Here is a 24,306-nt window from a genome sequence, read left to right as displayed (position 1 = left end):
AAGCCAAGTTATGCAATTATTCTAGGTGTCCCTATGGCATGGATAAACGTTTCGTTTGATAGGCCTGCCCACTCGTTCTCCCTCACGTGCGGGTGAGGGGTGTGTATAAATAATAAGTGCTATACTGACTGGGCCGGTGGGCAACGACACGGTCACATAAAAAAAATTCAAAATTTAGATCATTCAGCTATGGAATAAAAGTATACAGTAAAATCCGTACTATAAGGTAATATCACCACAATTAGCTAAAAGCATTAAAAGGGCTTCTTCAGGGATGGAACCTTGTTTGAAGAAGTTGAAGGTTTCCATTTACAAATGGCTTAAATTTATTGTTCTGGCCTTACTGTGACTGTTCCCAAACGCATCACTTTTCATGTCTGGCTCCGTCTAAGCTTAGAAGATATGTTCGTTCTTCATTTGCTTAGCCTACACATAAATTGTAGGTAGGACAACATTGCCATCTGCTTTGGCTCAATTGAGCGTGCAACTTAATTGCTATGGATGCATGAGTAGTTATGTGATGGCTAACCTCCGGCACTCCAGCTGTGGTAAAACTACGACTCCCAAGATGTTCTCATGAATAGAGCATGCTGGGAGTCGAAGTTTTACCACAGCAAGAGTTAGCCATTGCTGGGTTAGAGCAATACCGTGGCTGGTATCTTCTCTAAGAGCATTCAATGTTGGTGGCAGGGCAGAGAGGACATGCTGACTGCACTCTATAGTGCATTGTAGGACCCATATGGCACACTGTGAGCCATGAGGTGGCATTACAGTAAAAATGATGCAGTTTCTTACAGTAATGCAGCCCCAAGGAGAATGAGAAATGGTTCATATGTCTGGACAGAAGACCAGACAAGGTAGAGGAAGCTTGAACATGCCACCTAGATTGCACGCATAGGTACGTTTTAGGTGAAATTGGCCATTGAAACAGGAAAAAGCTTTGCAATAGACGAAGCCAGAGATGTAAGACAATACTTTCAGTAAAAGTTGCAGGAAGGCGGATAAATCAAGTCATTTGATTCTGGTACACAATTTCCCACCGAGGCATTTTAAATAGTTTTAACAAATCATTTGAGGATATTTCCTTTTAGATGGTGGTGCTTTGAAAGCAATCTGTATTCCTGTTATTTTGGTTAGAATGATTGGAAAAAGGATTTAAATTATTGGTATAAAATTAGGGGAACAAAATAATATTTCGAGCTGGACCTTCTTTCAGAACCACTTTGTCCCTGTTTGGCATAATACTAAGAATATGACAAAACAAATGATGCATGTAATTATCACGATGCAAAAGATGGTCTCGACGAGTATACTTCTCATAATGATACACACATAAAAATGGAATTGACTACAATGTAAACAAAACAGTTAAGATAACACTTTAAAATGTGAATCCACCAATAATATGCAGCAAAACAAGCTTCCGCATGGTGCACTCATCTAACATGGTACACGCAGAATGATTACATGTGTTAAAAGTAAATGTGTTACAAAAGTCTAGTATAGTATCCTACGTGTATAACCGCTCTCGGAGAGCGATGTTGACTGTAATGTATTTTATTTTTTCCATAGTGCTGTTTTTCAGACATTCCCATTATTTTTTTTTTCTCTTTTTGGTTAACATGTAGACTGCAGCAGGCTTACGGTCGAGGTGGTAGAGGACGCCAGTAATGGATATTTACAGAAAGGCCATGTGTAACTTCCCACGGATAAATTCTGATACTCCATAATTCTGCTGTTCAGAATTTCAACATGGCCTACTAGAGAAGGAAGAAAGAACAGACAGGAAGTTATCACGGTGAGGAACACATGGGGAGAATTTATTACAATAAAGCATAACATCTGAGCAAATGTGACATGAAAATTTCTCCTTGGAGCCACTTTAAAGGGGTATTCCAGTTTTTTTTTTACTTTTTTTTTTTTTACTTATTTGTTTATATAGTAGGACATCATACAATTTTCTAATATACATGCATTTAAAATTCTGCATACATACCTTTCTTTTATCAGGCAGTTGACCCCTATATGCAGTAGAATGGTAAAGCCCGTGTATCAGTCCTGTGTAATGTATCCATGGCCTAAATGAAACATGGCATCAGTCATGTGACACTCTTTACACCCTAACATTCAGGAAGCAGTGTTACATGACATACATGTGCTAGGACAGCACACAGGACACATCCATGTGATAATTAAATAGGCCGTGTGTTGGAATAACGATTTTTATTGAGGATATTGCAGTAACTACATCACTATGTTTATTTACATGCTGGCCTGTCTCTAGATGATGTAAAATGGCTGCCTGTCAGTAGGTGTTGTCAAGTTGGTAACAAAATTTAATGTAAAAAAAACAAAAACAACACACTCACACATATTTACTTCTACACAGACACTGACAGATCGGATGAGATACTGCTCCTGTTAGTAATACTGTAGATGTTCTGCTCTCTAATACACCGCTATTCACCTGTTAGATACCTGAGCAGTTAAAGGGGTATTCTGGTTAAATTAAGTTATCCCCTATCCACAGGATAGGGGATAACTATTAAATTGTGCGGGTCCCACTGCTGGGAACCCCACCGATCATGAAAACATGGGCCACGTACACCCTGCAGCCTCCCTGAAATGAATGGAGCGGCCAGTCGCCCATGTGCTTGGCGCTCCATTCATTTCTATAGGAGCTCCGGACATAGCCAAGTACAGCGCTCGGCTATCTACGCAATTCCCACAGAAATGAATGGAGCGGCTGCACGCATGCCCGACTGGCCGCTCCGTTCATTTCAGGTGGGAGGGGGGCTTCAGGGAATACAGGGGCCCCTGTTCTTGTGATTGGTGAAAGTCCCAGCGGTAGGACCCCAACCGATCTAAAAGTTATCCCCTATCCTGTGGAATAACTCTGTACGTGAAAGCTGGGTCACATGATACTTGTGAAAGTCACATGATGGCTCACAGAACTGACGCCATGTTTAGTCCTACCCAGCTCTCCTATGGGTGCATTTTGCAGGACTAAAATGGGCTACTGTATGGATATAATAAAGGTCTGCAAGCAAAATTTTTAATAGATGTATATCAGAAAATTGTTCAACATCCAATGTTTCCAATACATAAATGAAAGTAATCATTAAAACAGGAATACCTCTTTAAACTTGATATTACCAGAAAGCAGCTACCTTGTATATCTGTTACCAATATGGATAATGGAGCAGGGCAGCCTTGGGGAAATCTAATTCCTGACAGCTGCCAGTCTTAATACAAGCACCACTTATGGAAGCCTGTATGGAACAAAGTGAGTAAAGTGTCTGATGCTATGACTGTAGTCACGATGTAACAGCTCTTCTATTCAAAGAAGACATGGTGGCCCTGGGCGGGCAGCTGCCCTGCTCTACTGCCCATATATTCCCCTACTTGCAATATTGGTAATTAGAGATCAACAAGGTTACTGCTAATAAAGTTCATTACATATCTTATAAAGTGGATCTAAGGTGGAGCGTCTCTTTAAAGGGCTTGTCCAATTTTTTTTCATTTGCCCTCTAGTCAGCAGCATTTGTGGAAAAATCCATTCTTGCTCCGCACCAGCTCTGTAGCTCCTGGGCTCTTATCACTGGAAATCTGGTCCCCGTCTGTCAACTTACACACTGCTGGGTCACGTGCTGCTTGGGAACACGTCACCAGTGAGGCATGAGACCCCGTCCATGTGGAAGTTGAGAGATGGGGACAACAACAAAAAATTTGGACAACCCCTTTTATAGCAGTTCTGTAGTACATGCAGTGTCGTACAGATTACGTTACAACCCTCTGGGCACTGATGGTTGACATATATCCCATCCACAAGGTCGTGTATACATCAGACATGTCCACATACACTTTTGACATCTGATTCATGGATGTATGTAAATTTCGCCCTGCCCTCTCAGCGGAGTACTAGTTTCTGCTAGTTTGAAGGGCATCTGTCAGCAGATTTGTACCTATGACACTGGCTGACCTGTTACATGTGCGCTTGGCAGCTGAAGGCATCTGTGTTGGTCCCATGTTCATATGTGCCCACATTGCTGAGAAAAATTAAGTTTTAATATATGTAAATGAGCCTCTAGGAGCAACGGGGGCGTTATCATTACACCTAGAGGCTCTGCTCTCTCTGCAACGTCTGTACTTCGATTGACAGGGCCAAGCGTGATCAACTTTTCAGTGTCTGGCTTTGTCAATCAAAGTGCAGAGCGAGCTGCAGTTGCAGAGAGAGCAGAGCCTCTAGGTGTAATGGCAACGCCCCCATTGCTCCTAGAGGCTCATTTGCATATATTAAAATAATCTTATTTCTCAGCAATGCGGGCACATGCAAACATAGGACCAACACAGATGTCGTTAGCTGCCAAGCGCACATGTAACAGGTCAGTCAGAGTCATGGGTACAAATCTGCTGACAGAGGCCCTTTAACCAGGTGACAGAATATTCCATATGTGTGTTTGTGAACTGTTACTTCTATACACTATTCCTCACCCCCTATGGACTGTACCTCCTTGTGGTGACCTCTAAAGTGTCAGGCACCTGCATGAAATCTACCGCCCACCTTGCAATCCGCACAGAAGCCTCTGCATAATTTTGTTTTAATAATTAATAAGCATATAAATGTAAAACATAGGTTTACTGCTAAGCATCTGCGGGGCCTGTCACCGTTATAGAGCTGCATGTGAACAGTGTAATTAGGTTTGGCAGTGTTCCTCAGCAACCGATTATTTCAATTACACTTAAAGGTCTGCACTGTAGGTTTACTTATTTGCAGGAATTTTGAGAATTTAAAACAAATTTTCACGTGGCCCTACATTTTAATATTTAATACTCTGTTCCATGCTTTCAAGGTGCTTCCCACATGTAATTTAAAGGGCAAATTACCCTTTTTAGAACTGAAGGTTAATGAATATATATATATATATATATATATATATACTGTAGAGTCTGCATTACATATCAAAAAGGGGTTGGATAAGACTAGAAAAGGAGGCTTCTCTCTTCCAGGCAATAGGCAGTGTACTACAGCTCAACCCCATTCAAATGAGGATATGATGTCAAGACTTCTCGATCTGACTATAAGTAAACGGCACAAGGTAGTTGCAGGAATTAAAAAAGAGTTTTCCAGCAATTTCTAAAAGTTTTTTGAAAAAAAGAGTCAGAGTGGCATGAAAAAAAGAAATGATAATCACCAATTCTTTGCTGCTCCCATTCCTATATTTCCTGGGTCCCTGATTGTCTCTACTTCCTGGTCCCTCTTGACACACAGGAAATGACCACTCAGCCAGTTGCAGGCCTCATCGGTGATCCACCTCAGCTAGCGATCGGCTGAGTGGTCATTGCTTGTGTGTTGAGAGGGACCAGGAATTAGAGATCTAGGGAGGGGCAAGGGATCGGTCAGCATCACTCCATTTTTTTATGCTGCTCTGACCCTGTAAAAAAAAAATGCTACCAGCTGGACAACCCCTTTAACTGAGCATGAGTTTGGGGATAACACTGGTGATGCAATGTCTGATTTTCCCTACTTTAAGTTAGTCCACATTATTATTATTAAAGTAGGGTGCATAACCTAAAGATATCTGTAAGGCTACTTTCACACTTGCGGCAGAGTGATCCGGCAAGCAGTTCCGTCTGATGGCATTTGTAAGACTGATCAGGATCCTGATCAGTCTTAAAAATGCCTGATCAGTCAGAAAAATGCATTGAAATGCCGAATCCGCATTCATTTTTTTGACCTTTTTTTCGGTCTGCGCATGCCCAGACCGGAAGGATGGATCCGGCATTCCGGTATTTTGAATGCTGAATCCGGCACTAATACATTCCTATGGAAAAAAAATGCTGGATCCGGCATTCAGGCAAGTCTTCAGTTTTTTTGGCCGGAGATAAAACCGTTGCATGCTGCAGTTTTCTCTTTTGCCTGATCAGTCAAAATGACTGAACTGAAGACATCCTGATGCATCCTGAACGGATTGCTCTCCATTCAGAATGCATGGGGATAAAACTGATCAGTTATTTTCCGGTATAGAGCCCTTTTGACGGAACTCAGTGCCGGAAAAGAAAAACGCTAGTGTGAAAGTACCCTAACTGTGTATACGAATGCTTCGCATTCTTAACATTTAAAAAAAAAAAATTTTTGTCATCAAGCCAATTGACCTAATAGATAGCAATTTCTTTCCATGGGCTTTGGGTGAAGTACTCAGTTTTGCCTACCTGTAATGTGTATGGCTACTTTAAGGGGAACCATACACTACGTGTTAAAGGAAATATATGCTATTGGCCTTGATGTAGCATTTAACAAAGCTATAAAGCAATGTTTCGAAAAAAATACTACTACTAAATGTAGTTTAGCTTTGTAAAATTTAGGTTTCCGTTACTGTCCCTTTAAAATGGAACCTTATGCATGTAATACATTGTATCTACTCGGTTCTAGGAGATGCATGAAATTCCTTTTTCCCCAAATAAATCTCTTGTTCTTAATTTTGTAATCATACGCTTTTTTTGTAGAATATACAAAAAGACCTTTCAGACCAAACATGGGATAAAATCTCTCGATAAACACATCTAACACGGTCAAATAATTTACATTCCGGATATTGAACTCTACAGATAACACCTGGTTTCCACATATAACAGATTATGTTTAGAACAAAAAAAAAAGAACAAAAAAAAGAAAAATCTGGAATCTAGCAAACAGTTCAGTCTTCAACATGGAAAGCAACACAAAGCAACATAGTATGGAACGTTCTGATATAAAAAGCATAAAAACCAGTTGCAACCTTGAAGCCAATCATTGCAATGGTAACAGCAATGCAGTCTGAACCCCTGAAGGCTGCCTTATCTCTTGGTGACATTGAGATCGTCCTAACTAATGATCCAACCCTGACTTGGGCTAATGCCACCTCTTACATATAGAACCTATAGTCAGATATAGAATACATCTCCGCAACGGAGAGCCAGGTCATTAATGGTATGAGTAGTCCCATCAGATGCTTTTCAAATAGAAGAAATCAGTTAATACGTTAATGTTAAGATGAAAACCAACTTACTGTTCTATGGGTAAGATCTGTGATACATACATGCTGTTATTCAGTTCATCTAGTGAAAATTGGGACATCTACAGTGGAAAAGATTTCAGATTAAAAGGTTTTTCTGGAGAGAAGGCTATTCATGATTGCTGTAAATGGTGGTGAATGGAAAACCGGTCCGTGATCACCAAGTCACAGCCGTGGGTTTCCTGCGGGAGGGGATTCTAGGATATGGAACCAGGCAAGCATTTATTGGGCTTGTGCACGAGTTGTTATGATCAACCCTGCGTCATTAAGGAGATTGCTCTAGGTTAAGTCGGGTCTATTTGCTAAGATAGTACTTGGATGGTACAGTGCATGTCTCATCTGTTCTTGGTCTACACCTGGTCCATTGTTTGGCATCTAGTGGTATCCTACAGAAAGCAAGGGTGCCATATCATTTTGGATCACATACATAGGAAGATATACCAGGATTTATGGTTTAAAGTTAAATGCACAATTTCAAGAGTAACACAGAACATTCAGCGCAGGGTTGCATGGCAAATTTATTCAGATTTATTTGCATGGGCAAAATTAATGAAGGCAATTTTTTGAACTTCCCTAGACTTTGTTCAAACAGTGCAGTTTTTGTACAGTTTTTTTTTTGGGCTAGGTTTTTCATTACATTAAGCTGACCATGCACTTAAGATAACTGTCAGCTGATACCTATGTCTTCCAACCCCCCCTTCCCCCATACGTATGCACGCTCAGCCGAGCATGCATGTGTTGTGAATAAGGGAGAGAGGTGCAGCCAGACACCTCTGGTGGCAGCTTATCCTCCATAGGACAAAAAGATTGTGCAAATTAAAATCCAACTGCCCGACTTTGGACATATTTTGTGCATAAACTGTATTGTACATCACAGGTGCAAGGAGGGCATGGAGCGGGCTCAGGAGCTCAGCCCTCTCCGTACATGTTGGGTGCTGGCTGTGCTATACAACTACCCACCTACCTGCTGTGACCAATTTTGGGCATTTAACCCCTCAGATGTGGTGGTCAATAAGTGACCGCCTCATCTGAGCAGTTAGACATAGGGAGGGGGCTCCCTGAGTCCTCTGAAAGCTCCCTCTCCACAGTGAAGTTTTGGGGTGCCGATCAGTTGTCATGTAAGCCGGGGGTCGCCCAATATTATGTGACTTTACAGAATGCTTGTAAAAATCGGTATTCACAACAATGCAGAAGTATTGCTGTGAGTAGTACAAGTGGTCTTTTGCTATGTGTTAAACCTAAAAAACAAAACAAAAAAAAACATACCGTAATTGGTTTTGCCACTTCTGAAATTGTCAAATCTACTGAAATATTGTGTTACTTATCCCTGAATGCCGTAAAAACAATGGTTGACTCCACTAAAGATGGAATAAAACACAATAAAAAATGTTGTTCCCTAAAATAATACCAATAAAAACTGGTGTCATAATATGGCAACAAAACGCACATTTGCTTTAGAAAAGATTTTTCATTTTTTACATAATAACTATATAACTTTGGTATTCTGACCCGCAGAAAAAATTTATTGTGTAATTTTTACTGCTTAGTGAATTCTGTGATACCCAAGTAATATCACAACTGTTTTTCACCCCACAATTATTTTTACAGTTTTGTAATACATTATAAGGAAGGTTATACAGTGCCATTAAAAAGTACAACTTGTCCCAAAAAAAAAAGGCCATGTCGTGAAAAAATAAAAACAGTTATAGCCTTTGGAGGACGAGGAGAAAATTGTTTTTCCAAAACTGGCCTTGGCCTAAAAGGGATAAAGTCTATAGTACATTATCAAATGGATTACAAATGTATTTTTTTTTATTGCTGGCAATTTTGCGTTTTTCCTCCCCAAAATACAGAATACTGTAGGTGTGCAATTTTTCTGCCATTTTTACATTCCTATAGGAGTTAAAAACAGCAAAAAAAGCACATAAAGTGTTACAATAAAAAGCCATTAAAAAAGCCAAAAAAATTCAGCAAAAAACTGTATAAAGAATAGTGTTTTTTTAACCAGCAAACGAATGAAATAAAATGTTGCAAATTAATTCCTAGGGGGTAATTTATCATTCCTCCTTCGGCAGTTTTCCAGCATTTAAAATGGCATTGTGACTTATTTAAAAATTGCATTCTTTACGCCACTTTGACCAGTTTTCCGAATAAGGGTGTGGCAAGGGCCCCGGCCCATTTACTATTATTTATGCCAGAAACTGGAGTAAATAATGAATGAACTCCACAGCAGCTCGGTGAGGTCGTAGATTTGCCTTGTCATAAATTATATACCTCCTCCAGCAGAGTAATGCCTCATTCACACGTCAGTGTTTTGGTCACTGATTTCCATCAGTGATTTTGAGCCAAAACCAGGTGCAGGTCTAAATACTGAACCGGAAGCTCCAATCCTAACAAAAACTGATGGAAATCACTGACCAAAACACTGACGTGTGAATAAGGCTTAAGGCCCCTTGCAGACGAGCGAGTTCCACACATAGGACTTGGAGCAGGAGTATGCGCAGCTCCCGTCCTGACCTCCCAGCACTGCCGGGGTCACATAGAATTATATTGATTTATGATGCTATGTAACCCTTACAGTTCTGGAATGTATTGGATAACACTGACAGCATTATGTCCGAGTTTTACAATACATCTAAGGGTTACATAGCATCATAAATCAATATAATGCTATGTGACCCCCGTCAGTGCTGGGAGGTCAGGACGGAAGCTGCTGCATACTCACGCTACGAGTCCAATGCGTGGAACTTTCTCATTTGAAAGGGGCCTAGTCCTATCAAGACTGGTGTAGCACACACCAGTCTTGATAAATCAGTATTAGTTAGTCTTTGTGTTTTCTTTACACTTTCCTTCTGTTTAGGATTCACTCCCGGCTTTAGTAAGAAAAAAAAAAAAACTTTTAGAAAACTTCTGCACTGTGTGAACAAGGCCTATGGCTGGTTTTAGACTTTGGCATTTCCTTTTAGATCACAGCGTGTGCATTCTGCACAGACCTCAAATAATAATTCTAGAAGCATTTCAGAGACTGTGTCATGCATTTTTTTATGTTGCTATGAGCGATAGTAGCGCAGTCCTCAATTGCGAAATTATCGCTAATTCCTAAATAGATTCCAATCTCAGCAAATAGACCCCTACTGGAAACATGCAAGCCTCATATGAATTACATTGTGGTGTTCCCCTTAGGCCTCTTGCACTGATCGTTCTGTGCCCGTGGCTGTATTGCAGCCCGCATACGGCGGGTCAGCAATACATGGGCACCGGCCCGTGTGCACTTCGCATCACGGATGCGGACCCATTCACTCGAATGGGTCCGCAATAACGGAGATGCGGAACAGATGCACGGATTGGAACCTCACAAAAGCACTACGGAGTGCTTCCGTGGTGTTTCTGTCCGTGCCTCTGCACCGCAAAAAAATAGAACTTGTTCTATTTTTTTGCGATGCGGACGGATCATAGACCCATTCAAGTTGAATGGGTCTCGATCCGTCCTGGCCGCCACACGGACGTTGCCCATGCATTGGGGACCGCAAATTGCGGTCCCCAACGCGGACCCACAACGGCCGCGTGCAAGAGGCCTTAATGGAAGAAGCAGGGCATGTTATCCTACGTTATTGTTGATGCTAAAACAATGTGACTAATATTATTATTAATGTTTAATGATTTTATATGCACTGTATGACTACGTTACTATCTTACGTTATTTATATAGGTTTTTACTAAGGCGCCATATACTGGACTAGTAGGTGGAGGACTCTACAAATAACATGGTCACCTATAGGTATAGCATACGAAAGCTGCCTCTCTTGGTTTTTCTACTGCACTAATAAGCATCAATGCTATATACACCTCAGGACAAGTTACATAAACCCCTAAGGAACGAAGGAGTTATTTTCTGGTATAGATATACATAAATCAGTCAACAATATATCAGTCAATATCTATACAAGGATGAAAATCACACAATGCTTTGTGCCACCCATCCGCAAGGTGCATATAATACTCTGTACATTATGCCAGGCTTCTACATGTGAAATAAAGCTTTTTAAAGGGCCAAACCTGATTGGCTGTAGCTGTTGCAGCGAAGGGCACGCTGGTGGCAGGTGTTGTTGCTGCAGACACAGTGGTGGGCGTAGCACCGTGCATCATGGGTACTTTGAGGAGGGAACCATGGAAGCGACAATACAGGAGGGTGGAGGGTTAATGGTAACCATAGCAACACATGGTGGATTTTGGAGGAGCGTGGTAGGTATCACAGCAGCAAGCCATGTGACATCACCATGAAGGTTACACCGGGAGCAGCATGCAATCACAGTGCAAAGCAAGACAGCGTTATCAAAAGAAAAGAAAGAAAACAAAAACAAACAAAAAAAGAGAAAAAAGGGAAAAAGCTAATTATAATTAAGGAAACTAAAACATTTCAAACACAATACAAGTATAAGCACAGATATGATATGTGTCAATGCTACCTTTAACTTAAGAGATACATGACTACCCCTGTAACAGCACAGTATTAACACGGGTGACTTGTAGCTACATACATCCTACTTACAAATCACTTATGGACGGAAGTCTGAATTAGACTTAAATTTTTGGTTACGATGGGGGTACTTCCTGATGTATACCTCTAACTAGTGTTAAGCAAAGTTGTGTTTCCAAGTTCAGCGTACAAGGTTCGGGTTATCTAAGAATTCCGCTACCATGGACCATAAGTTATGGTCCGTGGTAGCGGAATCCATAACTGAATTCTTAGATAACCCGAACCTTGTACGCCGAACTTGAAACCACAAGTTCGCTCAACACTACCACGTCAGATGCTTGTAATGAAGAGGAAGAGCAGTACAATGGCCATATGGAAACATGCCGACTGCCAAATACATTCTTCTGACATTGCACATTGATCTGGTCCAAGAGTGGTGTTGGCCAAGCTGCACATGAAACCTACAGCCCTGCTGACAATAAACCCACTGGTGTCCAAACATGGTGATGCTGCAAAGTTGGTACCCAGCCTGAGCAACCTACTGTGGAACCTACCGATTTACCTGCGTGGACTGGACCAATGTTACCTTTAAACCATGGAGACATGGCACCATAGTAAGGGAGACACTGAAGAGGGTTGGTGTTCAGAGGTCAAAACACCAGCCAAAACGGCATTGCTCGTTGGAAACTGTCATTAAGGGGTTTTCTGAGGCACTGAAGCTATTAAAGAAACAAACCCCCCCCACCCCTTCCCTTTTATACCGTTCCAGCGCTGCCACTTCCATCCTCTCCACTGGGTTTTGTTTTAATCACTGCTGTGGCATGTATACTACATATAACGCCACAGCCAATCACTGGCCTTGGTGGTCTTTTGCCGTATATTGCTAAAGCTAGTAACTGGCTGCAGCAGTCACATGCAGTAAATCGGCACGCCATCACTACAATTAAAAACATAACATCATGGCTGCAGTGATTGGGAGCATCGGAGTGCCTTTTATAAAATAAAATAAAAACAATATATAGATTTCTCGGACAACCCCTTTAGGGTAAAACGAAGGCCAAATCAAGATTAGCAAAATAGAGATACCAGGGTCATGTGATGTATTGTACACTGAACAAAAATATAAACGCAACACTTTCGGTTTTGCTCCCATTTTGCATGAACTGAACTCAAAGATCTCAAACATTTTCTACATACACAAAAGACTCATTACTCTCAAATATTGTTCACAAATCTGTCTAAATCTGTGTTAGTGAGCACTTCTACTTTCCCAAGATAATCCATCCCAGCTCACAGGTGTGGCATATCAAGGTGCTGATTAGACAGCATGAATATTGCACAGGTGTACCTTAGACTGCCCACAATAAAAGTCCACTCTGAAATGTGCAGTTTGATCATACAGCACAATGCCACAGATGTCGCAACGTTTAAGGGAGCAAGCAATTGGCATGCTGACCGCAGGAATGTCTACCAGAGCTGTTGTCCGTGCAATTAATGTTCATTTCTCTACCATAAGCCGTCTCTAAAGGAGTTTCAGAAAATTTGGCAGTACATCCAACCGGCCTCACAACCGCAGACCACTTGTAACCACACCAGCCCAGGACCTCCACATTCAACATGTTCACCTCCATGATCATCTGAGACCAGCCATCTGGACAGCTGCAGCAACAATCGGTTTGCATAACCAAAGAATTTCTGAACAAACTGTCAGAAACCGTCTCAGGGAAGCTCACCTGCATGCTCGTCGTCCCCATTGGGGTCTGGACCTGACTGCGGTTCGTCGTCGTAACGGACTTGAGTGGGCAAATGCTCACATTCTATGGTGTATCGCACGTTGGAGAGGCGTTCTGTTCATTGATGAGTCCCGGTTTTCACTGTTCAGGGCAGATGGCAGACAGCGTGTGTGGCGTTGTGTGAGTGAGCGGTTTGCTGACGTCAACGTTGTGGATTGAGTGGCCCATGGTGGCGGTGGGGTTATGGTATGGGCAGGCGTATGTTATGGACAATGAACACAGGTGCATTTTATTGATGGCATTTTGAATGCACAGAGATACCGTGACAAGATCCTGAGGCCCATTGTTGTGCCATTCATCCACGACCATCACCTCATGTTGCAGCATGATAATGCACGGCCCCATATTGCAAGGATCTGTACACAATTCCTGGAAGCTGAAAACATCCCAGTTCTTGCAAGGCCAGCATACTCACCGGACATGTCACCCATTGAGCGTGTTTAAGGATGCTTTGGATCAGCGTATACGACAGCGTGTTCCAGTTCCTGCCAATATTCTGTAACTTTGCACAGCTATTGAAGAGGAGTGAACCAACACTCCACAGGCCACAATCAACAACCTGATCAACTCTATGCAACGGAGATGTGTTGCACTGTGTGAGGCAAATGGTGGCCACACCATATACTGACTGGTTTTCTGACACCCCCCCTTTCCCAGTAAGGCAAACTGTGCACATTTCAGAGTGTCCTTTTATTGTGGGCAGTCTAAGGCACACCTGCGCAATATTCATGCTGTCTAATCAGCACCTTGATATGCCACACCTGTGAGGTGGGATGGATTATCTCGGCAAAGTAGAAGTGCTCATTAACACAGATTTAGACAGATTCGTGAACAATATTTGAGAGTAATGGGTCTTTTGTGTATGTAGAAAATATTTCAGATCTTTGAGTTCAGCTCATGCAAAATGGGAGCAAAACCGAAAGTGTTGCCTTTATATTTTTGTTCAACGTATTAGGACTGATAATTCACTCTGGTTTCTCAAAAGCAAGTTTTCCAGGAATTCTCTACTATGGGTCTATAACACCACAGGAAATACCAAAACTGTACATGTTATTAGGCTGTGCAGGAGAAGTTGTTATAACAAAGCCCCCTCTATGACATTACCTTCTGCTCTGCAGTTTTTGGCTTCACCCCTTACATCCTGCACTGTAGCTACTGGCTGAAGCCTCACCCCCTGACTTCCTGCTCTGTAGCTACTGGCTGAAGCTTCACTCCTTGACTTCCTCCTCTGTAGCTACTGGCTGAAGCTTCCCTCCTTGACTTCCTCCTCTGTAGCTACTGGCTGAAGCTTCACTCCTTGACTTCCTCCTCTGTAGCTACTGGCTAAAGCTTCACTCCTTGACTTCCTCCTCTGTAGCTACTGGCTGAAGCTTCACTCCTTGACTTCCTCCTCTGTAGCTACTGGCTGAAGCTTCACTCCTTGACTTCCTCCTCTGTAGCTACTGGCTGAAGCCTCACCACCAGGCTTCCTGCTCTGTAGCTACTGGCTGAAGCTTCACTCCTTGACTTCCTGGTCCGTAGCTACTGGATTAAGCTTCACCCCACTGACTTCCTGCTCTGCGCACGCTCTACACATCTTGCTGGTACTCTGATCTCTTTTAGATAATTGTGTATTATTTCCACTTCGAATACAGGATGAAGATGCTAAAATGGAGAAGGAAACTCTCACTATTACCAGTATACTTAAATGGGGCTGAGCTGCAATACCAGACATACTCCATGGACAAGAATAGCACTTTTTCTGCACAAAGATAACTATCTACTTTAAAGGAGCCTTGTGCAATCTTTTGTCCGTGAAAAATGAGAATGGTTGAACTTTTTAGGACAGTGATGGGCAAACTATGGCCCGGCGGACCTTTTTATCCGCAATATGGGGCCGTGCATGGAGGAGCAGGGGAGAGGCGTCTCCCTTGCCCGCTCCTCTGATAGGCTACAGGCCTAGTGCCTGTAGACTATCAGAGGCCGGTGCAGGCGGCGCGATGATGTTATCGCGCCGCCTGAGCCGTACAGAGCGGGACAGAGGCCGGAAAAGGCCTGCATCGCATCACTGACAGCAGCATAAGGTAAGTATATGTGTTTATTGTTTTTATTATTTATAGTATACTGTTGCAAGAAGGGGGGTGGGGGCCCTATATACTGCCAAAATATGGATTGGTACTATGGAGAACACGGGAAGAACTATGGGGGCCCTATATACTGCCTAAATATGGGGGGGGGGGCACTATAGAGAAGAGGGGGAAGCACCCTGGGGGCCACTATGGAGAAGAGGGGAAGCACTATGGGGGCCCTATATACTGGCACAATACTGGGGGCACTATGGAGAAGAGGGGAAGCACTATGGGGGCCCTATATACTGGCAAATTATGGGGGGCACTATGGGGGCCCTATATACTGGCTCATCTCTAAGAATGGTACATTGCGTCAGCCATTGATGTCCTATATGTGTGAACAACCCTTACTTAATTTTATTCTATGGGTACTAGCCCAATGTGTTTATCAATAGCAAAGATTCTCAGGTAGTACGTAATAAGTACATAATACACATAGACTTGGTTAATAAGTAATACATTACATATACAGTGATCCCTCAAGATACAATGGCCTCAGGATATAATATTTTCAACATACAATGATCTTTTCTGACCCTTCGTAAGTTGAAACCAGACTCAACATACAATGTCCCAGATTCAGATCCAACCAATCAGTAGATGAAGTAAAATTCTAAGAACACAATAACACGCTCGGCTATAGGCATAAAAGCTAAAAATAATCAAGTTATAATTAACTCACTAAACATTTATTACTTATAAAATATATTCAGTAGGAGAATCAAAACATATATACCGTACCTGGGGGGAGCCTCAAAACAGAATGAATGAGATACACAATAGATCAGGGATGGCCAACCTGAGGCTCTCCAGATGTTGCAAAACTACAACTCCCAGCATGCCCAGACTGCCAACAGCTATCAGCCTACAGCAGGGCATGGTGGGAATTGTAGTTTTACAACAGCTGGAGAGCCTCAGGTTGGCCATGCCTGCAATAGATGATAGGAATATATAAAGTTTAAGAAACAACTACATTGGTGATGGCACATAACTAGTGATACAGATCACGCAGCATAATTAAAGAATACCGTGCGTCTTATGGGGCGAAAAATACGGATTCCCACCATAGACAACTACAGGATATTCACAGGAAATATGCTAGAAATGTCTAATTCTCTGGTATCCTCACCTATCTTGTCCTCTGACTCTAGCTCCACTAGATGATGTGGACATGTAGGTGTAGGGCTGAAACGATTACTGGAATCAATCGAGTAACTCGAGCGACACAAAAAAATCCTCGATACTAATTTTTTGCATCAAGGATTCGTTTGTACCATGTGACCACGGAGCGTGAGTGAAGCGATTGCTATTACTCAATGCTCCCTGGTTTCCCGCTGGCCGGCACCGCGCTGCATTGTCTACACATCATCAGGATGTAGTGCACATAAGCGTGCGCTATGACCTGACACTGTGTGACGTGTGAGGACAGTGCAGCACGTCAAGAAGAGTATGGAAGAGCTGTGGAGTGTTGGCCATGCGCCATGCGCCTAGCAGGAAAGGTAAGTACTTAATTTCACTGGCACTGGAGGAGACTGATGGCACTTGGGGAGACTGATGGCACTGGGGGAGACTGATGGCACTGGGGGAGACTGATGACTGCATGGAGGGGCTGATGAGTTTTTATAAAGGAAAACCTTCTTTTAATTATCTGTAAAGAATAAATCAAGGCAACTGGACGTACTGTAGATTTCTTGAAAACGTTTCACTCGTTCTTCCAACGAGCTTTCTCAATTCTGAGTGACTGTACAAGAATTCTCTGGGAATAAATATGTAACTGAATCAACATCTGGTAATTATAGTCAGCATGGGTCAGAGGTCATTATACCCAGCATGGGGTCAAAGGTGTTGATTCCATTATCCTAATTGGAGTCAGTAGGTGATAAAGACTTCCCAGAAAAAGGTGTCAAGACAGCATTGTATGTGGCAGACAATAGAGGTCTAACCCCCCGCCTCTATTTAAGCTTAGCTTCTCCATTTTTACGTAGATGGCCTCCTTCATACCTCGTTTGTACCAATCGGCCTCTTTATCCAAAACACGATTGGTACAAACGAGGTGTGAAGGAGGCCATCTACGTAAAAATGGAGAAGCTAAGCTTAAATAGAGGCGGGGGGGGGGGGGGGAATAGACATCTATTGTCTGCCACATACAATGCTGTCTTGACACCTTTTTCTGGGAAGTCTTTATCACCTACTGACTCCAATTAGGATAATGGAATCAACACCTTTGACCCCATGCTGGGTATAATGACCGCTGACCCCATGCTAGGTATAATTACCAGATGTTGATTCAGTTACATATTTATTCCCAGAGAATTCTTGTACAGTCACTCAGAATTGGGAAAGCTCGTTGGAAAAACGAGTGAAACGTTTTCAAGAAATCTACAGTACGTCCAGTTGCCTTGATTTATTCTTTACAGATATACCATGACCTGGATAAATGAGAACCTTCACAGATGTTCTTTTAATTAGGTTTTTTCTTATTAGAGTACTCTATTAATCATTGGATTAATCGGTAGACTACTTGATTACTAAAATAATCAATAGCTGCAGCCCTATGTAGGTGCTCTTTTTTTATTCAAGCCTATAGACTATAGGGGTTACAGAAACAACTGGTACAAGCATATTACTGTTCACAGGTGAGAGCTTGCTACAACTGTGCGCGGTCTAGGGAATCCCTGTGAGACCTCTCATCTGCTTCAACAGCAAGAGAAATATGAGCTTTAGTTCTCATGCACATGACTGTTATTGGTCTGGGAAACACAGTCCGTGTGTCGGCCGCGGCTCCCTTGACCTGAACTGTTTTCACAGTAATTGACGATAGTCAGTCTATCTGATGGTGGGGCTATTGCAGTGTACTAACATGATCATGTGACCATAGTACAATAGTCAGGTGATCACAAAGAGACGGACTATCATAAATTACTATAACACAGTCAGTTCAGGTCAGCGGAGCCGCGGCTGGCCCAGGAGATGTGGCCAACTCACAGACCCTGTCTCCCGGGCAGATCACAGTCGTATGCAAGAGCCCTTAGCCGGATTCACACCTCTCCCAGGCATTGTTACCTATCCGTATTACTCAGATGTGTCACGATCGTGGGTTGACTGACCTAAACTCACAGCATTATAGGAATCTATGATGCTGTGAGTCTGGATTGGTTAACCCATGGTCAGGTAGTGATACAACCGTGTAAAGGCTCATGCACACAAACGTATTTTGTTTCTGTGTCTGTTCCGTTTTTTTTTTTGCAGTCCTTATGCAAAACAATTCACTTCAATGGGCCCGCGAAAAAACCGAATATGCAAAATGCGGAATGCACATGGACATCATCCATATTTTTGCATACAGATGGATAACACAGCCAGCACATGGAGGTGGAGATCTGACCTAAAGGGATTTTCCAGGATTTTTAATGGTTTACCCTTAGCATGCATATATGGCCCCCACAAATAGGCGTAACAAAGCTTCCAGGAGTGCTGCGACCCCTTCATTGTTTATCCCGGCATAGTGACAGACATATGGAGGGCGGCCGTGACTGATACTGCAACGCAGCTCATTCTGTTGATCATAAGGGTACGATGGATCTCACTCCAACATACTGTACATTAAAGGGGTTGTCCAGCTTTTATTAATGGGGTTTACTGAGACCTATCCTGTTTCATCATTATCTGATTGGTGGGGGCCCTGTGATCATCTGTTTGAGAAGGCACCGTGGACTTCTCACAGCTTTACCTAGGCAATATAATGTCACGTTCATCGGTCACATGGCCTCGGCGCAGCTCAGCCTCATTGAAGTGAATAGGACTGAGCTGCGATACAAAGCACAGCCGCTATATAATGTACAGCTCTGTGCTTTGCGAGTAGAGAGAAAGCTGCAGCACTACTGTGAGCACCGGTGCCTTCTCAAACAGCAGACTGGCAGGGGATAGGTCATCAGTATTAAAATCTCAGAAAACCCCTTGAAGGAGACAACATGGAAATCCTGGAAAATCCCTTTAACAGAAACTCAAAAGCCCCTTTTCAATATTGTTTTTTGTTGCCTAACCTCAAATCCTATTTTGCGTATCTAACTGGGGGTAAAGTGCAGAACAAATACTCAACAATCTTGGAGTCGATCCATTCTACTGAATTGGAATCTACACACTGCTGTCTATCTCCACAGTGGAATCCATTTCCAAGCTTAGACTGGCAGACAGTGCAGCATGGTGGGATATGGTATGTGCTTGCATCACACAGGCAAAAGCAATAGTTGGTGGGCCTGGAGAAGATTCATCCAAATGACATTGAGTCAGAAGATGGTTAATAAGCAGGAAGCCATTCTGGGCCAAAGATACCTCTCCCAGAATTCATGCCCACTGAGTAAGTACAACTCCTGCGTAGCCACAGGCCAACCAGGCCCAGTGGAGTAAATAGAAAATGACAGCAAATTTTTGAATGGCCCCACCAGAAATTTCTTTGCAACCCCCAACTCCTGTGCAGCCCGACTCCAGTGGCTAGTCAAGACGGCTCTGGCAGGCGCTCCGTCTATTTCCTACAGTGTCACCGTATATAATGTCATTGTATAACACTATTGAGGGGGTCCCGGTAATACATTTTTTTAGTCCTCATCCTGGGTTGGCCCCTTCTGAGTTCAGGCCCCAAAACAGCCTCTTCCCCTATAGCTACGCCCCTGGCTTGCTCATAGATTTAGTTCTTGAAATGTATCTTACCAGTGGGGATAAATGCAGGTTGCTGTAACTGCATATTTGCTAGAGCCTGTTGGTAGTGAAAAACACTGGGGTTAAACATCGTGGTGGCCCCGTTGCTTTTTTCAAGTGCTGGCCTCTTTGGTAAAGGTTGAAGTGCTCCAGGCTGCAGTCCCTGTGAATTAGAAAGGGATTATTTGCAAAAAAAAAAAAAAAAAAGATCTGAAATAGACAGATCCGGGATGCATGACATACAGTCCAGTATACATAATCACCTGCAAGTGGATCATTTCTTAAAGACAGGAGATAGCATTAAGGAACGTCACCAAGGAATTAAAAAAAATAAAAAAAATCACAAAATGTTTGAAGTAAAGCCAGGAACCTAGTCTGGAAGCGGAAGGGGTTTTACAAAGCTGATTACAGATGGTCTATAACAGGTGTTTGTGGACAACAGGATAATGCATTGTAATAATATTCTCTATAGATTGCTTACTGCTGATAATCAGGGCATTCATATTTCCATTTAAAGGGAACCTGTCACTTTGAACATGGTGTCTGATCTGCAGGATGAATGCTACAGAGCCGCAGGAGATGAGCAGATTGATATTGCTTATTTTTTTGGTCTCCTACTAACAGATCCCAGACAGGCAACATGGTTTGTCATACTGCTTTCCACACTGTACATTCCTTCTCTAGCCCCTATACCTTATCTCCGCCAGCTGGTCTTCACTCTAGTTTGGGTATTCTGTTCCTGAACTACTGACCTATAGGCACTGCATAGAAATGTGAAAGATTAGCAACCTTTAAAAGGAACCTGTCACATTCAACAGGATTTTGGATCTACCGACAGCATGGTATAGAGCTGGAGGAGATGATCAGACAGAAGGTTGTCAATCACTGGTTAGGACTACCCACTGGACTCCTAAACTCAGAATGAGCAGAGGTTTCGAGTAGTAAAATACAAGTTATACTGAATATTTGGCCACAAAACGACATATCAGTTTGCTCTGATCCTCTTGCTCTAGTGTCAAAGAATATCCCATCTGGGCAGGACCTATGGGTCTCTTGATCCAGATCTGCTTGGTTCAGGAATGGAATACCCAAACTAGAGTGAAGACCTACATACAGGTAAAGCAGGGGGAGAAAGGTGATAAGGGCTACAGAAGAAATGTAAGGTGTGGAAAACAGGGTAAGAACCCATGGTGGCTCTCACCTTGGATCTGTTAGTAGGAAACCAGCAAAAGAAGCAAGAAGGCATTAGTGGAACATTTAGCACCCACATGATTCAGGAACTTTCAGAATGACCCTCAGCTCCAATATTAGAAGCTATTCTCTACGCATTTCAGTCTCTTTTACTTTGGCTCTAGTGAAGAACTGAAATTTTAAACAGAAAGACACAAAATATATATAGATTTTTGTTATCTTGGACAACTTGTTGTGGCTTCAAGTAAACATCCACATCAATATCTACACCCTACCTGCTAGAATTTGTGTGACATTTGGTGATTTGGATGCACAACTGGAAATCAAGAGAGCACATGTTGTCTCTTCCAGAACCTTCCATTAGTGTAGCCTCAGACTTTGGGTCTGTAATGCCAACTTTAAGTCCCTGCTAGTAAAGGGTTGCCTGGGTCCCACTTGACTTCCAGTCTGCGTGACCATGATTCTGAGCACATGCAGTGAACGTTACCCGTTTTTCAAATACACTTCAGCTTTATGCCACATAAGGTTTATTCATCCCGGGAAATAAATTATCTTCTACGGAAATCATACTAAGGCCTCTTTCACACTTGCGTTGTCCGGATCCGTCGTGTACTCCATTTGCCGGAAGTGCCCGCCGGATCCGTAACACCGCAAGTGAACTGAAAATGCGTTCAGTGTTACTATGGCAGCCAGGACACTATTAAAGTCCTGGTTGCCATAGTAGTAGTGGGGAGCGGGGGAGCAGTATACTTACCATCCGTACGGCTCCCGGGGCGCTCCAGAATGACGTCAGAGCGCCCCATGCGCATGGATGACGTGATCCATGCGATTACATCATCCATGCGCGAGGGGCGCCCTGACGTCACTCTGAAGCGCCCCGGGAGCCGCACGGACGGTAAGTATACTGCTCCCCCGCTCCCCACTACACTTTACCATGGCAAACAGGACTTTAGCGTCCTGGCAGCCATGGTTACCATTCAGAAAAAGCTAAACGTCGGATCCGGTAATGCGCCGAAACGACGTTTAGCTTAAGGCCAGATCCGGATTAATGCCTTTCAATGGGTATTAAATCCGGATCCGGCCTTGCGGCAAGTGTTCAGGATTTTTGACCGGAGCAAAAAGCGCAGCATGCTGCGGTATTTTCTCCGGCCAAAAAACGTTCCGGTCCGGAACTGAAGACATCCTGATTTCTCTCCATTCAGAATGCATGGGGATAATCCTGATCAGGATTCTTCCGGCATAGAGCCCCGACGACGGAACTCTATGCCGGAACAGAACAACGCAAGTGTGAAAGAGCCCTTACCAACATTGCAGTTGGTAAATTAGGTACAAATAAACCTCGCCCCAGGAACACTCCAAACTGGGTGCGGCTGCCCATTTATGGGTGGGGCTTATATAAGCCCCTCTCTTTTGCAGCCCAAGTTTGCAGGGACTGTCTCTGAAAATTAAGGATAGTCCCTGCAAATTTGGGAAATATGGGAAATGTGCTTATTATTTTCTAATAAGTAATTTAGAAATATAAAAGGATTAAAATCTGAGCTTGGGGGCAAATTGAAACTTCTATGTTCGATATTGTAAGTCAATTGGCCTTTCAATGCTTGCCCTTGTTCATGGGTACAATTTGAAACTGTATGGGCGACTTGCGTCATCCCGCTTTTGACAATCTATCGTCTGGCTCTTCTGCACCTTTCTATGTAAACAGGTTTAATGGAAACATGAAATAATAATGGGTGTAGGAGGGATAGCATGTTTTCACTAAACATTATTCTGACCTTGAGAAAAGCTGAAAGCGAATGCGAAATATGAAAGGGGAGGTTTATTTTTGGGCTTTAAAATTTCACATTGTTTTTTCAGCCGTAATAAATCTCCCGTAATAGAAATGTTGCAAAAAGATGCATATTTTGTACGGGGAATCATTTGCTGTGTTACCAGCAGGTTTCATCATAACATGACTGGATCACATAGGTTAGGAAAAGCTTCTCTAAAGAACCCTACTTCAGTTTCCAGTAGTTTGAAAAACGACTGGAATGACCCATGTGATTTTGGACAGTAAAATAGATAGGCGTGTTCGCACAGCTATGTTACCTTCCCAGACGTCTTCTCAAATGAGAAGACCTGATATCATGGTCATGAACAGTAGTATTAATGGACTGGGACACCTTTTGGGGCACACTTATGACGTCCTGGCGTTAACATGTATGGTATCTTACCAGCCTCATGTCATGCCTTGTCGGCCAGACCACTTTGCACAATAGTCCTGCATTGGTTTTAGTTTTATTTCTTTTACCACAAAGAATACATAATATATACCCATTTGGCAGAATAATTGATTACTGCTCCAAAGTTCTGTGCTCTTTGTTATGGATGTCCTTTTGATATGCAGTTCAGTACTAAGTGGAATAGTGATAACATGCATCCTCATCCTTTAAAATGGCTTTTCTTTTTATTTTAAGGACATTAAAGGGGTCCAAGTTATTCAAAGCCTCCTCAGGCAGGAATTGTAATAAAATAGTAAAAGAAGGTATACTCACCCATTTCATCCCCTTCGGGCCTCCCACCAGGCTTTTTTTTACTTGGCTGCAGAGGTAATGTGCCGTATACCTCATGTGACTGCTGCAGCCTATCACTGGGTTCACGGCATGCCATGGCTGCAGTCAAGTAAAGCCCAGCAGGAAGTACTAGGGTGGCAGAAGGGGATGAAGTGCGTGAGTATACCTTTTATCACAATTCATGGCTTTTTAATAACTCTGACAACCCCTTTAACCATGTTTGGAAAAATGTAAATAACCCAGATGCATTAAAGGGTTTCTGTCCCCAGATTTAACCCCATTAAACTAGCTGACATTAGCGATGTGCTAATGTCAGCTGAACCTAACTAGCCTATTCCTACTTTTATCTATGCCCCTGTTACTCCAGAAATATAACATTTTTTATATGCTAGGTGGGGGGGGGGGGGGGGGGGGCGTTGCCCCTGTTCCTAGAGACTC

At 42.8% G+C, this 24,306-nt stretch overlaps 1 protein-coding gene and 1 long non-coding RNA gene across 8 annotated transcripts in view; one reads left to right on the top strand and one right to left on the bottom strand.

The window, feature by feature from the left end:
* The window catches only part of LOC120977921, a 29,524-nt gene extending 13,925 nt beyond the window's left edge, over positions 1 to 15,599 (top strand). Inside the window, exons 2-4 of the long non-coding RNA XR_005774006.1 lie at positions 4,391 to 4,395; positions 12,167 to 12,173; positions 15,589 to 15,599. This is a non-coding gene — a long non-coding RNA (uncharacterized LOC120977921). The remainder of the gene's footprint in view (positions 1 to 4,390; positions 4,396 to 12,166; positions 12,174 to 15,588) is intronic.
* The window catches only part of MBNL3 (muscleblind like splicing regulator 3), a 123,847-nt gene continuing 101,065 nt past the window's right edge, over positions 1,525 to 24,306 (bottom strand). For 2 of the 7 annotated variants that reach the window (XM_040406091.1, XM_040406085.1), the window contains 5 exons: positions 20,141 to 20,291; positions 11,112 to 11,206; positions 7,050 to 7,117; positions 1,997 to 2,078; positions 1,625 to 1,760 (listed from right to left, as the gene is read on the bottom strand). In XM_040406091.1, the coding sequence (XP_040262025.1) occupies positions 1,758 to 1,760; positions 1,997 to 2,078; positions 7,050 to 7,117; positions 11,112 to 11,206; positions 20,141 to 20,291 (399 nt within the window). In that variant the 3' untranslated portion in view covers positions 1,625 to 1,757. Of the gene's footprint in view, positions 1,761 to 1,996; positions 2,079 to 7,049; positions 7,118 to 11,111; positions 11,207 to 20,140; positions 20,292 to 24,306 lie in introns of all 7 variants that reach the window. The other 5 variants (XM_040406086.1, XM_040406087.1, XR_005774005.1 and 2 more) reach the window with 5 other exon arrangements.

Source organism: Bufo bufo, chromosome 8, assembly GCF_905171765.1.
Source record: "Bufo bufo chromosome 8, aBufBuf1.1, whole genome shotgun sequence".
NCBI lineage: Eukaryota > Metazoa > Chordata > Amphibia > Anura > Bufonidae > Bufo > Bufo bufo.
Note: the sequence above shows the minus strand (reverse complement) of the source record. Positions and strands in the feature narration are given on the sequence as shown.